Raw genomic sequence first — 15629 nt, 5'->3', positions numbered from 1 at the left:
CCGAATGTTTATAGGAGCAATGTCCACAATAGCCAAACTATGGAAAGCACCTAGATGCCCATCAACAGATGAATGTATAAAGAAGATGTGATCAATACACACACACACACACACACACACACACACACACACACATAAGAATACTATGCAGCCATCAAAAGAAATGAAATCTTGCCATTTGCAACGATGTGGATGGAACTAGAAGGTATTTTGTTGTGCGAAATAAGTCAATCAGAGAAAGACAGTGATCATATAATCTCTCTGATAAGAGGAATTTGAGTGGTGGGGTAGGGGGTTTGGGAGTCGGGAAGGAAGAAAATGAAACAAGATGGGATTGGAGTCTGCTTCAGATTCTCTCTCACTCTTCCTCGTCTGTGTCTCTCTCTCTCAAATAAATAAATAAATAAAATCTTTAAAAAAATGCACCGACAAATTGAGACTTAAAATTTGTCTTTTTCAAAATCTTCTTAAAGATTGTAAGACGTATCATATAACTTTATTTTTGCAAAATAAAAACAAGACAGTGAGTCCAAGTGTTGTTTTTGTTTAAATTGTATTTGATGTTTGTACTGATTGCACTACATAAGTAGGAATATAATCATGTTCAACAGAAGAATATAGTTCATATTTAAACATCATTCACTATTTTATGAATATCATAATCATGTTCAATTAAAAAGGATTCAAGTGAAAATATGGAATCATGAAGAATTTAAGGAACATTTAAGTCTAGTAATAGACAATAACAATAATTCTGTTATTTGGATTTTGGTATGCTCTATTTCTTGGCATTTTAATATTTGTCTATTTACATTTTTAGTGTCCTACCTCTTTAACTCTCTGCATTTTTTAATATTCTTTTTTTTTTTTTTTAAGAGAGAGAGCGAGCATAGTGGGGAAGGGCAGAGGTGGAAGGAAAGTCTTAAGCAGGCACCACACTGAGATCTCATGACTCTGAGATCACAACTTAAGCTGAAACCAAGAACTGGACATTTAACCAACTGTGCCACTTAAACATCCCTGCATATTTTTTCTTTGATATGTGCATTAAGCAGTCAACAAATAACTTTCTTTGAATTGGCAATATACGATTTATTTAGTTGGAGAGGATACTTACTTCTGCGTATATTAAATGCCAAACATTATACCAGGCACCAGGATAAAAACATGAAAAAGGCAATGGACTTCAAAAAAACTACGCTAATAGTTTAATAGGAAGAGTAAATATAAAAAAATACAAAGTATTATGATAAGTGAAATAATATGTAATAGTTGCCGACCACTATTAACAGAGACCATGTTAAGCAATTTATACAGATATCTCTTTTATCTTCAACCTCATTAGATAGGTACTAATACTAAATCCATCTTACAACTAGTAAAGTGAAATACAGAGATATTCAATAACTTGCCCATATCACAAGAATAGAGTTTGGGTTTGAGACTAGACCTTTAGATAACATAGAATCTGCATTAACTTCCTCCCTGTGTAGATGAAACAGTGATAAACTGACTTATCCTGGACCCATATCTGGAGTTTTCGGAGAGAAAGAGACATCTGAACTGGATCTTACAAATGCATATTTGCGAGGCAAAAAAAAGGGAGGGTTTTTAGCATGAAGGAAAGTATATTATAAAACAGCAATGAGAATCAAAATTGGAAATGATCCATGAAATCAGGAATCACAAGTGGTGATTGTGTGTGGCTGGATGGGAGAAGCACAATGAGAAATGACAGTAAAGATCAAGTTGATGAAGGATTTATCCCTTGCTCAGGGTTTACTCCTTTAGTAAAGGGATGACAAGTTCTGCTAACAGCACTGATTTATAGGCGGTGGCTTGTATTTTCAAGTCATCGCTTTTAGAGCAGCTGGAGGATTAATTGGGATCTGAGAAAACTTTTAGCAGGCTATGCAGTCATTTAAAGATTACTTTTCGAACAAAGTTGGAGTAGAGAGAAGAGACCGTAATGAGGAACATTACTTAGCAATTTTATTCAATAATTTTATTAGATAGGAAAAGCAAAGGTGAGGGGATTATCCTACCTGACGATAAAAGCAAAGGTGAGGGGAAAGGAGAAATAGAAAACACATCCCCAGTTTTTAGCTAAGCTACTGAATGTATGGTGCTAGCAATGATCAAGGGAAGGGTTGAAAGAAGAGAGATAAGCCTGACTGGTCGATGGCACAGGGGGTAATGTTCTCTATGATACATCTTGGGATATCTAAGTGGGGTCTTCTGTAGGCAGCTGGTAACATATGCTACTGCTCAATAGACAATTCAGTTTGGGATCTGATGTCATCTACCTATAGGTAGTATGCAAATAAGGGATGGATGATTTCATCTAGGCATGAGCCCATGACCTAAAGAAAATTGACAAGCCCAACTCTGGGGAATGCTATTGTTTGGAAGACAGATCTTGCTATAGTAGCAGTGAAGGAAGCTTTGAAGAACTTGTCAAAAAGATGGAAGGAAACCAGAGTGAAGTGGAAATACAGAAGCCACGATGCAATGTGCTATACATATTCTGTAGCACTCATTCATTTCTGTCAATACTTTAAATATATTTCTTTGGAATAAGAGAAGTAAGTGTCCCTCAAAGCTGTAATTTTGATGCCCAGCCTATACCACCAATTTTTTACTAAAGCATACCCTAATATAGTGGTGTCAGCTTGGATCAAAGGACATTATAGGAAAAGACCAATGGAAATTTGTGTTGCGTCTTCTTTGAATGTGTCTCTCTCCCACACCTTCCTTCCTCTCTCCCTCCCTCCCTCCCTTCTTTCCTTCTTTTGAGGCTATGGCTCTGTTCCTTACACAGGAAACTTGGTAGAAATTTCACTTAAATATCAAGAAAAGAAACAGTGATGCTATTCCTGACCAGGTTACTATATATGTATCTGTTTCTCTAGCTATATTTATCTATCTACTTGATATGATTTATGTAAGATGCAATGTGAATCATGTAAAAGTTTGTTTCCATTTTTGCATTGACTCTAAAAGGCTTAGATTACTTCTGGGGAGATCTTTGTCATAAAACCTTACTGTGCACATGGGGGACTGACTTCACTGCTGACTCCATCTTTTTGCAAGCTGCCAAAATGTTTCATTCAATTATTTCAAATTTGATTCTTCCCTGCTAAGTTGTACGGTTGTTTTGTAAAGCTTGCTGGAACAAGAAAGAAACAAATATTTCTATTAATTTTGAAGGTTTTTGAGCAGTGCTTATGACCTGTTGCTGACTTCATTTGGTAAACGTGAGCTGAATTGAGTCAATGGTGGGTTGAGTATTGTTACCCGAAAGCTCAGCTTTTCTCAGCTACTCCAAAGCACCTTAGAAGTGTCCCTTGGTGACTGACTTTGATCAGGGTCCCATCTCTGTCTTCCACAGTGACAAGGACGGTGTGTGCAGAACAGTGTGATGGCAGGTGCTATGGGCCCTATGTCAGTGACTGCTGTCATAGAGAATGTGCTGGGGGCTGCTCGGGACCCAAGGACACAGACTGTTTTGTAAGTCTTGGCGTTTCCCTTCTACTTCTCCTATCTCTCTCCTTCCTGGTGGGACTCAGGCACATTGAATCTTTAATTAAAATAAGATCAAGTTTAACCATTTTAGGATTAAGAAAGATGCTCTGCCTTCCTATAATTCTTTCCCTCACTAGGTGGCTATTGATTACCTAGGATTGTTCTGTTCTAGCAAATGAATTATGTAATTCTGATGTAATTTATAATACAGGTGAGATGCATTAGAGAATATGAAGAGGAACGTATTGAGATATCTTTTTAAAAGCTAATAGCATCCTTCTAAAATTTACATGGATCACCTGTTTATGGTGTTGCATAGTTGAGTATTCCGAGTGGGGGCTCTTGAAATTTTATTTCTTGGACTTAAATTTTAAGATTATAGCTATAGATTTCAAGATTATTCATAAATTGACAAGTTTAACTATTTCCCAGTTTATTTTGTTTGCAAGTTAATATTTTTCATAATTTATAAGATTAACAAATGCATGCTTAAAGCAATTTGTATGCTAATCTGCGTGATTTTTATTTTAGAAAGGGACACTTTTCTTTCCTTAAAATTAACATCTATAGCTTGTTGGGGACATGTTTTAATTACATTTTAATATCCCCAATACAGTTATTTCTGTTCTTTTGAATACAAACAGTTCTGTGAGCTATAGTTAACACAATTTCATATACAGATGTTATTTTCATTTTAAGTTAAAAATCATAAAAAAGAAATTGCCTTTGCTGTTAAAAATGAACACAGAAGTTCATTTTCTTTTTTCACATTTTTAAATACCCAGAAAATACACATATAGATTTAAAATTGAATATTTTTTCAAATTGAGACTCAACTCTGAAAATAAGCAAAACATAAATTAAAGCTCTCATGATATAGTCATTTAATAATTTTCTTAACGTCACAAGAAACTTAGTTTGTTGACCCTAATCCTGTAATGAAACAAAATTATATATTGCAGAAGTGAGTAGTGAGGAAGAAGAAAAGAAACATGTTAAAATTTCAGGGACGCCTGGGTGGCTCAGTTGGTTGGACGACTGCCTTCAGCTCAGGTCATGATCCCGGAGTCCCAGGATCGAGTCCCGCATCGGGCTCCCAGCTCCATGGGGAGTCTGCTTCTCCCTCTGACCTTCTCCTAGCTCATGCTCTCTCTCACTGTCTCTCTCTCAAAAAAAAAAAAAAAAAAAAAAAATCTTTAAAATTTCAAGGAAGGTGCTTTAGCAGGTCTTGAAGTGAGACCTTTTCTCTTGGCTAACACCAGACACAAGGTAAAGCTTGATGTCCAGGATGCTGAGCAGCTCTCTACAATTCCAAAACAGTAACAACAAAAACCACCAATAACCATAACTTTCACTTAGAAGTTTTTCATTGGATTTATTTTCATGGTTCCATTATCATAATAAACAGAGTGCCGGGTGAGTCTCAGAGTTCTCATTTCATTACTTTTATGGAATGGTTCAATGACTCTACTTTGGCATTTGGTCCAGAATGTTCAAGAATGCCAGACCAAAGCCTTGGTGTAAGTTAGGTTGTTTTACATGCTGTCTGGAAGGTAAATTGGTTTGATTCCTTTAGTTTATGTCCCTTTGTTGCCAAGCAATCTGCGCACAACACTGCATAAAGTATGTTCGTAAAGCAATTATGAGGACACATGAAGTTTTATAGCCATAAATTAAAACTTAGTGAGTTTTGTAGATTGCTTTTTAATAGATTCTTCCTGGAAAATGTCATCTTAGTGAATAATGTATCATGAGTGAGTCTTGTCCTGATTATGCATCTAGTAGACTATCATCAGGGAATTGTCATGTTGGTGATAAAGTGCTTGCTAAAACAACAATTGATGAAGAAAATGTTTTGAGGAAACAGAATGAATTAGTGCTTATTAATAACCATACAATTTATGATGAAATATAAAATATAGCTTGAGTGCATATTAGCTTACTTCCCCAAACCTCAATTATTCCTATGACGGTTTAAGTTGTTTAATTAAGAGAATTAGTTCATCCACTCTTTTGAAAGCGATGTTTTATGTACTTATACATATATTCTATTTTTATACCAAATACTTCTCAGATGGTAAAATTGTTTTTTAATTCTTCTCAAAGGCATTAGAATGCATTAATAAATTGAGGTCTCACTAGAAAGGCATAAGGCAGCAGAAACAAACTGTTTTGTTTGAACTTGATGGTGTTCACTAAATGGCCTGGCATTAGACCATATAGGAAATGGCAGCACATTGTTTAATTGTGAGATAAGTATAGGCTGCTTCTCTTCATTTTGGCATACTCCATATTTATATTTGACTAGTCACCTGCCAGAGCTTTTTCTTCAAGTCCAGTTTAAATGGCTGTTACAATGTTTTCTCACTATACAACGGTGATGAATATGCTTACTACGTCAATTATGGCACTGAACAATTCCAAACACCTGATTTAAGGAAACACTAGACTGTAGACTTGGGGAGTTAGTTAGTGTCAGACTCTAAGACTGAACATAAACCCTTTGAATAGTGTAAGTTGGAATTATTTTTCACTATTAGCTAATTTTAATATGAAACCATTATTAGTTTGGAGATTACTGGGTGGAGACTAGGTAACTTGAATATCAATATCTTTGTATAGATTGTATATTCATTGACATTGGAAAAACTTTTTTGTAAAATTTTTGAAGTCCAGAACAAATTTGAACTTAAAAATAAGCACTTAATGACTATAAACTTGTCCAATTTTATACTTTTTGTGAAATATAAAAATAGAACATACACATATGTTCTATATAAATATTAACTTAATAAGTAAAGAACACATTCTTCTCACAAAGTTGTTAGAACAGTATTCCTTTAACAAGTATTATGAAGGTTATTTTTAAATGAAACTAATATTTTCTGTGTTTCAGGCCTGCATGAATTTCAATGACAGTGGAGCATGTGTTACTCAGTGTCCCCAAACTTTTGTCTACAATCCTACCACTTTTCAACTGGAGCATAACTTCAATGCAAAGTATACATATGGAGCATTTTGTGTCAAGAAATGTCCCCGTAAGTAAAAGATAAGAATAACCAAACTAATTAGATCATGATTTTAAAACACACACACAAAAATCGTGCACCTGTATTATAAGTTAAAATTTGCGACAATATTGTGAATTACTTGGATAGAGGTACTATTGCTACCATTTCACTAATAAGGAAATTAAAATTCAAAAAATTGAAGTGATTAGTCTAAAGGCTCAGCAAAGGAGTGGAATGTTTGAGTTTAGAGTATAGTATTGCTGCCTTCTAAACTTACTGTTTTTATTATTCCTCAGTGTTTTTGCACATGATGCTGTTTCTCAAAAAAAAATGAGAGCCAGCTTTGTAATGAATGAGGTCAGCTTCTAATCACAATGAATTTTTACCCAATATCCTTTCTGATTACTTATTTATAATAGAATGTATAGAATTATAGTTTTAATATCAAATCTCATCATAAACAATAACAATAGAAGTGAAGGGCTATTTAGAGGCCTTTACAAAATTGACAGCTCATCCTGGGGTTTCAAAGTAACCAGTTTAGCTTTCATCAGGAATTCAGTAAATGTATGTCCTCATATTTGCTCCAGTCAGTTTCTTTGCTTGGAATGAATGATGGGACATTATTTCTTTATTGTTTTATCTACCAGAAAAACTAAAAAACAAAACAAAACAAAACAAAAAACCCTTAAAAAAAACTTAAAAAAAATCACTACATTTGTCCATATATTCATTTAAAAGAAGAAGGTTTTACAAGCTATAGCATGTCACTCTTATGGTTTTTTTTCATTTTGTGCCTGCGGTTAAATAAGAAGTATAAAGGATATAAGGACATGGGATTAGAGTGGCTGTGGGTTCTGCCTTGGCCCATGTATTACTCGTGTGATTTTAAATGAACTATTTCAATTTTCTTTGTATTCTCCTCTTTAAGATGTGGCTGATAATAATCATAGCTCTTGTCACTACGAGAGTTATTACAATGATCAAAGAAATGGGGAATAAGAATCAGAGAGATAGCATATAAAAACAAGTCTTTGAAAACAATGACAATTCTAGTCATTATTATTAAATATTTTTATATTGGTTAAAAGAATAATTACGCATACAAGCTTTCAACATCTAGCTTGTGGCAAGTGGCTAACACTGAGAATAATTTTGTGAAATTACACTTCCAGTTTCCTTAGATATGGTACCTCCTAAATTTCTTTTCTTAGAATAGTTTAGTTCAGCAAATTACAGACTGGGTGCCTGGGTGGCTCAGTTGGTTAAGCTACTGCCTTCAGCTCAGGTCATGATCCTGGGGTCCTAGGATGGAGCCCCGCCTCTGGCTCCCTGCTCAGCAGGGAGCCTGCTTCTCCCTTTGACCTCCCCCACCATGTTCTCTCTCTCTCTCTCTCATTCACTCTCTCAAATAAATTAATAAAATCTTTTTAAAAAAACTACAGACTAAACACTTCATTATTTAGCAATGTAAATCTCAAATATTTGAGGGGCCCCGCATAAGGCATGGTTTGCTAAACTGTAACTATCTCAGAAAAACAAAGACATTTAGCTTCTAAATACTGCTCTACAGTCCTTAATCTTGAATTCTAAAATTCAAAAAGCTCCACACAAATATTTTTTTGAAACTGATTTGACAGCAAAACCTGAACCTAACTGATATGAGGGTATTTATAATTTGTCTTTACTCCACTCGGCATATATTGCTGCGAAAACGTAGAAGTGTTTAAATGTGAGGTATTCCTGTGACCACCTTGAAGAAAGGATGGTTCCATAAACACAGTACATTCACTTGTTGCAGGTTGAGTTCCCCTCAGATGGAGATTAGGCTGTTAAGGAGGAAGAACAAGAAGGGACAGGCTGTGATGCAGGCTCAACAACGTACCTTTTTTGTGTGGCAGACGCCCCCTGGTGGATAACTGGGCATATCAAGATCACACTGTGCCCAGTCCCCTGGATCCATACCCATTCTACTATCCCAGACTCCCTTCCAGATTTTCCAATATTTCTTCTCCCAAGGCAAGCCACTGCTCATGAATCCATATTTATTCTAAGCTCAGGACGTGAGTGGAGAGGGGCCAGGGGGAGAGGGAGAGGGAGCCAGAAAATCCTCAAGCCAACTCTACTCTGAACACAGGGGCCCAACTCAGGGCTGGACCCCCAGAACCCCAAGATCATAATCTGAGGTAAAACTAAGAGTCAGAAGCTTAACCAACTGAGCCACCCAGGGGCCCCACCACTTGGATTTTATGACCCAGGTAGCAAAATGCTTGCATCCCAGACTGGACCTATACCATATGCCTTTCCTGATCTGAGACCCCTTTAAGGCCAGAAGCCTTCCAAAAGACTGAATGTTAGACCAGAAGCAGTATGCCCAGACAGGGAAGGATACTGCCTTTAAAATACAAAGCAGCCTAGCAGGTGTCATGTTGCCTCTACAGTGCGAGGCTCTAGATGCAATAATTTGTTCCTTTTTGGGGGTGGGGGAGGAAGCATCCTGGCATATTTCAGATCTCTGGAGCCCTAAATATTTCACCAGCATATGAGGTAATCAGACATTCCTGGTTTTTGTAATATACCTTCCCTAGTCTCCTTTCAAATTTCATTTTGTTTCCTCATATAAAACTGTGGAACAGTTTTTGTGGCATTCCACTAAGAGATAGAACACATTTTAAACATTTCCTCCTGGATATGAAGCGTGCTCTCTCCATCCAAGGCAATTCAACTTCAGCTTCATTTGTGCTGCATGTAACTTGAAGTATTTTTAGATTACAGACTTGCATCATGGCATGAAATGAAGTGGAACTATTGAAAAACACAAACTAAATGTCATGTAGTTTCCTAAGTCTATAAAAGAAATTCACTGTGTCTTGGGGGCTCTTCAGGATGCGGAGCAGTAGTCAAGCAAGGACTAACTGTTGTTAACACAGGCTGCCCTTGGATTGGAATGTGGATGTTCAGATTCTGTTTCAGGTGGAGATATTTGAACAGAGTTGTTTTAGGGAAAGAGGCAGACATGTGTACTATCAATGATACTCATCATTGTCAGTCCCTAAAGTACTTTGTTTTAAACTTGTTTGCCGGCCATCAACATTATTGCTCATTTTGCCTTTATTTTTTTCCCCCAATCAGATAACTTTGTGGTGGATTCCAGTTCTTGCGTACGTGCCTGCCCTAGTTCCAAGATGGAAGTAGAAGAAAATGGGATTAAAATGTGTAAACCTTGCACGGATATTTGCCCAAAAGGTGAGTGATAGCTGAGATTATGCTGGCTAGAACAGGGACCTACTCCAAGGTTTTTCCATTTGCTCTTCAGTCGACTGGCTAAGTTCCCCTCTCTGAACACACACATACCTTTCCACGACTTTGACTAGTTCCCCAAAGTACCAACTATCTTAACAGTGTGTGTTATTGATTTTGAATGATGTAAACTAAATAATCCAGGTTAACCTGGGAGTTAACATTGATAGAAACTCAGGAAAAAAGTTACATTTTAGGGACGCCTGGGTGGCTCAGTTGGTTGGACGACTGCCTTTGGCTCAGGTCATGAATCCCTGGAGTCCCGGGATGGAGTCCCACATCAGGCTCCCAGCTCCATGGGGAGTCTGCTTCACTCTCTGACCTTCTCCTCGCTCATGCTCTCTCTCACTGTCTCTCTCTCAAATAAATAAATAAAGTCTTTTTTAAAAAAAGTTATATTTTATTCTATATGCAGCAATTCTTAGAAGTTAAGCACATAACAAGGGATGGATTGTGTGATTATTTTCACATCAAGAACCCATACTAATCGCTTTCCACTCTACGCTAAATGATTTGCTATGCATATGAAGGGATGCAAAGAGAGAAATAACATGATACTTACCCTCCAGGGCTTCAGAACTATTTTGAAAGATTAGATGTATAAAATGACAAGGAAATTTACCATACGTATTAAATAAATGTTGCAGATAATTCCTGTTTTAGAAATTGAGTGCAGAAAGAAATCCCTTCTAGCTGTGGTGTTCCAATTCCTCACCCCAATGAAACTTAAATTAAGCAGGATGAACATACAGTCTAAATTTTCTAAATGATATTAAGCCTTCTAAAAGTCTTGATTGCCTGAGAAATGGCAATCAAGACTTATTTTTTTACTACATTCTCTCTTTCCTCTTTCCTTCTCCCCCTGCCCCATATTTTATTTGCTTCGCTTTGTTTGTTTTTTGTTTTGAGTACAGCCTTCAGAAAGTACAGGTAATACTCAATTTAAGAATTTAAGAATAGGGGCACCTGGGTGGCTCAGTTGGTTAAGGGTCTGTCTTCAGCTCAGGTCATGATCTCAAGAGTCTTGAGATCAAGCCCTACATTGGTTGGGCTCTGTGGTCAGCAGGCAGTCGGCTTTTTCTTCTTTCACTCCCTCTACCTCTCCTTCTGACCCTTCCCTGCTCATGCTGTCTAACCTACCCACCACCCTCCTGCCCCATTCAAATAAAATAAATAAAATCTTTAAAAAATAATTTAAGTATAAATATTTCAATGGCTCTTGCTTCTGGTTACAGCTCCCAACATTAGTACTTTGTTTAATATATATTCTTAATTAGACCAATAGTAAAACCCCAGTTTGAAGAGCATCATTAGACTATGAAATTATTTTATTCAAGTGAGTAAAATGATATTTTAGGGTAGATGAAAAAATAGTTGATTGTACATGCCAAAAGCAAGCATTGATTGTTGGAAGTTTGTTTTAGTTACATATGTGTTGTGCGGGTATACTTGGACTTGATATAAGATATTTTTATGTGTCATGGTCACGAGACTACAATGCAGGGACAATATTTTAAAGCAGGCCCAGCAGTTAAGGTTGCATGAATAAATTTTTAGTTTACTTGTTAGAAAACTGTGTATGTCTTATGATGAACTTTCTTCATTTTATAATGAAAAAATACTGTTATTTTATAATAAAGATGCAATGATTTATTGACCAAAAAAATAGTTGCTCAACTCCCTGATGGTGAGTCTTGTTTTCTGCAGCTTGTGATGGCATTGGCACAGGATCACTGATGTCAGCTCAGACCGTGGATTCTAGTAACATTGACAAATTCGTAAACTGCACCAAAATCAATGGGAATTTGATCTTCCTTGTCACTGGTATTCATGGGTCAGTATGAAATTTTTGTAGAAAATTATTTTACGACGTGTAGACAAAGCTTAAGAGATTCTTTAGCTTTGTCTGTTTGATTCCTTTTGATCTAGATGAGCTCTTCACTCTGTTAATGTTCTTCTCCAACCAAATCAAATTCCAGATTTTACCAACAGTGATAATAAAAACCACAGTTTTGAGATACATAGACTATGAGTTTAGTAACTACTTAGATTTGACAATATAAGTTTATATGTAAGCTAAAGCGTATTTGTGGGATAGTCTCCTCAAATCCACAGATTTCAGAAAGTTTGACATATTTTTACAAATGTTTAAGGAAACAGTGTCAATGGGTGAAGTGAGGAATTTCATTCAAATTCCTAACTGATTAGTTCAGGGAAGAATAAATTAATATCCTTTTAAAATGTATGTCATAGAAAACCAATCAGTAAGTTGAAATTCTCTTGAGCTTTCAGAAATTCTCTTTGGCCTGATGTGTCTTTTTCTCTTTCTCTTAGGTTAGGAAATTAGTACTAGTATAGGAGATCTAATAAATGAATTTCATTTTAGCAATAAAAATTGTAACATTTTCTGGGTTCCTTCATTATGGAACCACCTGCTGGTTTTAACTAGGAAAACAGCCAAGTTTGTATTCTTTCAATTGTAATAAAAATGTCAGTATTTTTACTTTATATTTTATCTATGTATCTATATTACCATTAATCCCTAAATATTAGTGCTACAGGCTACAGATAAAGAATATGACTCACATATTTCAATTCAAAATCTTAACTCCCACATATATCACATCATCTCTAGAAGCAAAACAATTTAATACATTATGAATAAATATGTCCAAACAAGAATACCAAAAGAAATAGAACAAAGTGTTCCTTTCCATGCAAATAAGTTACAGTAGGTCTTATTGCATAAAGCATTTCTTTAAAATGTAGCTTTTAATATGGGTTCATGCCAGATACTATAATGGAATGTACACACTTTCTGCCCCAGATATGTTTTATTCAGCCCAAGGAATGCTTAAAAAATAAGTATATATGTTCAAGATTTCTAACTTCTCTTTAAAAATATGTAGATTTGGTTACCCTTAACACATTCTCCTACATGGCAACAATCTTTTGGAGCCAGGTAGTTCTAGCCATTTTTAGATAGGACAACCAAATTTACCAGAGTCAGTACTAACCCTCTGAATCGATTTACATTGCTAACCTCACCTCCTTGACCCCAATGAGTAGGAGACCTGGGTCAACATTTAGGTGCATCTATATAATGAAATGCATGTATGACATTTACTAAAACAATATATCTATGCTGTAACTATTTTCAAGACCAAAACTATTTTCAAAATCAAATACCACTATGAATTAAAGATCATATCATGTTAACAGCATCTTGTGAGAAATAGGAAGACATACCTACTTAATTCACATTGCCTGCCTCCACCCGGGTATAATAAAAGAATTGGCCTCAAGTCCATCAGTGCAGGGAAAGATTTGAAAACACAGTCTTATAAATTGCATTGGAGAAGTTGTTTTCATTCTAATCAGACCCAACATCCATCTTTTATTTATTAAGTGTATTCATACCTCCTTTTGAATTATGAAATTTATTTCATAATCATAGATAATATAGCCTACTTATATACATAATTTTATAAAGTGATTGTAATTCTCTATTTTTGATTTAAAGAAAAAATACAAGTAAAGTAATGGATTTGTACACATGGGTCCTTAATTGGGTGGGACATTTTAAGGTTATTTAAGACATGAGGCAAAACTTTGCTAGGAAAAGACATTTAATTTTCTTGGCTTGGGGTTATTACTAAAAGCCTATTATGTCCCCCAATATCTGTTACAACTGACATGTCTCTGCAAATGTCCCAGCTTCCCTTGAGGGAGGAAATCCTGCCCACATTGAGAACCACTGCAAGATTTCTGTGATAGTAGAAGGATTATGAACCAACGAAGGAAATCCACTGATGGTTAATCTTGTAGGTAAACCATGGGCGGGGAAGTTTGACAAAGATGATCAAATGCAGTTCACAATTCTTATTTTAGTCTTTGTTCCTTATGGAGCATACTTATCTGAAGTCTGGATTTATACTACTTGTAAAATGGTTTTACATATTCTGAATCACCTAACGTCCAGAATAGAGGAAATATTAAAAATATGTGCAAAATAGGGAAGCAGATATGTCAAGATATAAAAATATATTGCACAATAGATACCATTTATTCACAAATTTATGAGAAGAATCATTACAAAGTATTAGATTAATCCAGACTTTCAAGGAAAACAACCTTGCTAATTCATTCAGGTGGAAATGGATTATAGGAAATTGACTTGCATGATTAGGAACAGAAAGGTAAACAAAGTCTCTCTTAAAAATGAACTCAGAAGTAAAAGTTAAATTTCCTAGTTCATTAATTTGAGCCAGACTATACTAGAGTTTTATTTGAGACTCTAACATAGACAGTTTTACTGAGTTGCTTGGCTTCCATTATATGTCAAACGCTCAGTTTCCTCCAATGTAAAGCTGAGAATTGGGTTTGTAATAAATACCTACCTTCTCTGATTATTGCAGAGATTAAGAACAAAGATGATTTTTAAGTGCTCAGCTGAGTACCTGATATATTGTAAAACATTAATAAATGGTGGAAAAATAAAGAGGCATGGGGAGAAAAGGAGGGAGAGAAAAAAAGGGAGAGAAAAAATAAAAAGCAAAGGAGGAAGCAGTGCTAAAGAAAAATCTCAATGACTGTATTTAGTTGTAGCACAACATGTAATGTAACAGATATTATTTTGTAGACTAATGAAAACCAAATAGAGGCAAAGTTTTTTTCATGGCAATATTTCCTTTTTGGTAAGTCACACTCCTTCCTTAGTCCAGAAGATTATTATTTCTTCTTAATCATAACACTTAGAATATTTTAATACTAACATTATAATTAATATTACTGTGTCTCAACCATAATATATAAGGCATTTTCCAGAGCAAATATGCATGTTATATATGATATATCTCATTCTTCCTAATTTTGTGTCAGTATAAAACATATTATCTGAAGTCTTTCTCTTGATCTTTGGAAGGTTTTGATAAAAAGTCTATTCGGTGGGACTAAGACATCTTATAAATTTATAGACATATTTGTATTCATGTATAGAATTCATGCTTGGATGGAGAGAGAGATTTTAAATGTGAATAACATGGAATATTATAAGCAAAAAACTTCTAGTAATTTAAAGACATGTTTTACTTCCCTTAATTCCCATTACCTTGATCTTCAACTATTTTTTAATAGGACATATGGTTTGAGTAAAGTAGCTAAAGTATTTAAGCTAATAGGTAAAATTCATAATTAAATGAGATTATGCTTTTCAAAAAAAAGTTTATGCAAAAAAATAAACTTATGGTTGTCAATTACAATTTTTTTAATTAATTTTTTATTTTTTATAAACATATATTTTTATCCCCAGGGGTACAGGTCTGTGAATCACCAGGTTTACACACTTCACAGCACTCACCAAAGCACATACCCTCCCCAATGTCCATAATTACAATTTTTAATGTATAAAAGAACTCAATAAAGTTAGCTGTCGTGCTCATTTTATAACACAATGGTGTCATTGCCAGAAATAGACTAGGCACTCTTAGTCCTTTATTTAGAATGGGAACCACAGGCAAACCTGTGTACAGGGCTATCCATACGAATGTTCACCTTTCATCTCTTGTCATGTTTGATAATAGTCATGTGCATGTACTTAGAGTAACAAAATGCTCACCAAATAAGCATGTTCAAACTGTATTGCACTGAGACACAGACAAGAAAGTGCTTAGATAAGAGGGTGCAGTGATGGTATACAATGGAAAAGAGACAATGGGTTTGGTGAAAAATAAAGCAATTTCAATGGAATTGTAAAAATATGTTTCTCTCTATCCTGAGCTTTATTTTGGATCA

The 15629-nt window shown here is 35.2% G+C and overlaps 1 protein-coding gene across 1 annotated transcript in view; it reads left to right on the top strand.

Moving 5' to 3' along the window:
- The window catches only part of ERBB4 (erb-b2 receptor tyrosine kinase 4), a 1176406-nt gene that overhangs the window by 856347 nt on the left and 304430 nt on the right, over positions 1–15629 (top strand). The window contains exons 6-9 of the mRNA XM_059395472.1: positions 3392–3510; positions 6422–6563; positions 9669–9782; positions 11544–11670. Coding sequence (XP_059251455.1) covers positions 3392–3510; positions 6422–6563; positions 9669–9782; positions 11544–11670 — 502 coding nt within the window. The remainder of the gene's footprint in view (positions 1–3391; positions 3511–6421; positions 6564–9668; positions 9783–11543; positions 11671–15629) is intronic.

Source organism: Mustela nigripes, chromosome 3 (assembly GCF_022355385.1).
Source record: "Mustela nigripes isolate SB6536 chromosome 3, MUSNIG.SB6536, whole genome shotgun sequence".
Classification (NCBI taxonomy): domain Eukaryota; kingdom Metazoa; phylum Chordata; class Mammalia; order Carnivora; family Mustelidae; genus Mustela; species Mustela nigripes.
The sequence above is the reverse complement of the archived record's forward strand: the minus strand, read 5'-3'. Positions and strand labels throughout refer to the sequence as shown.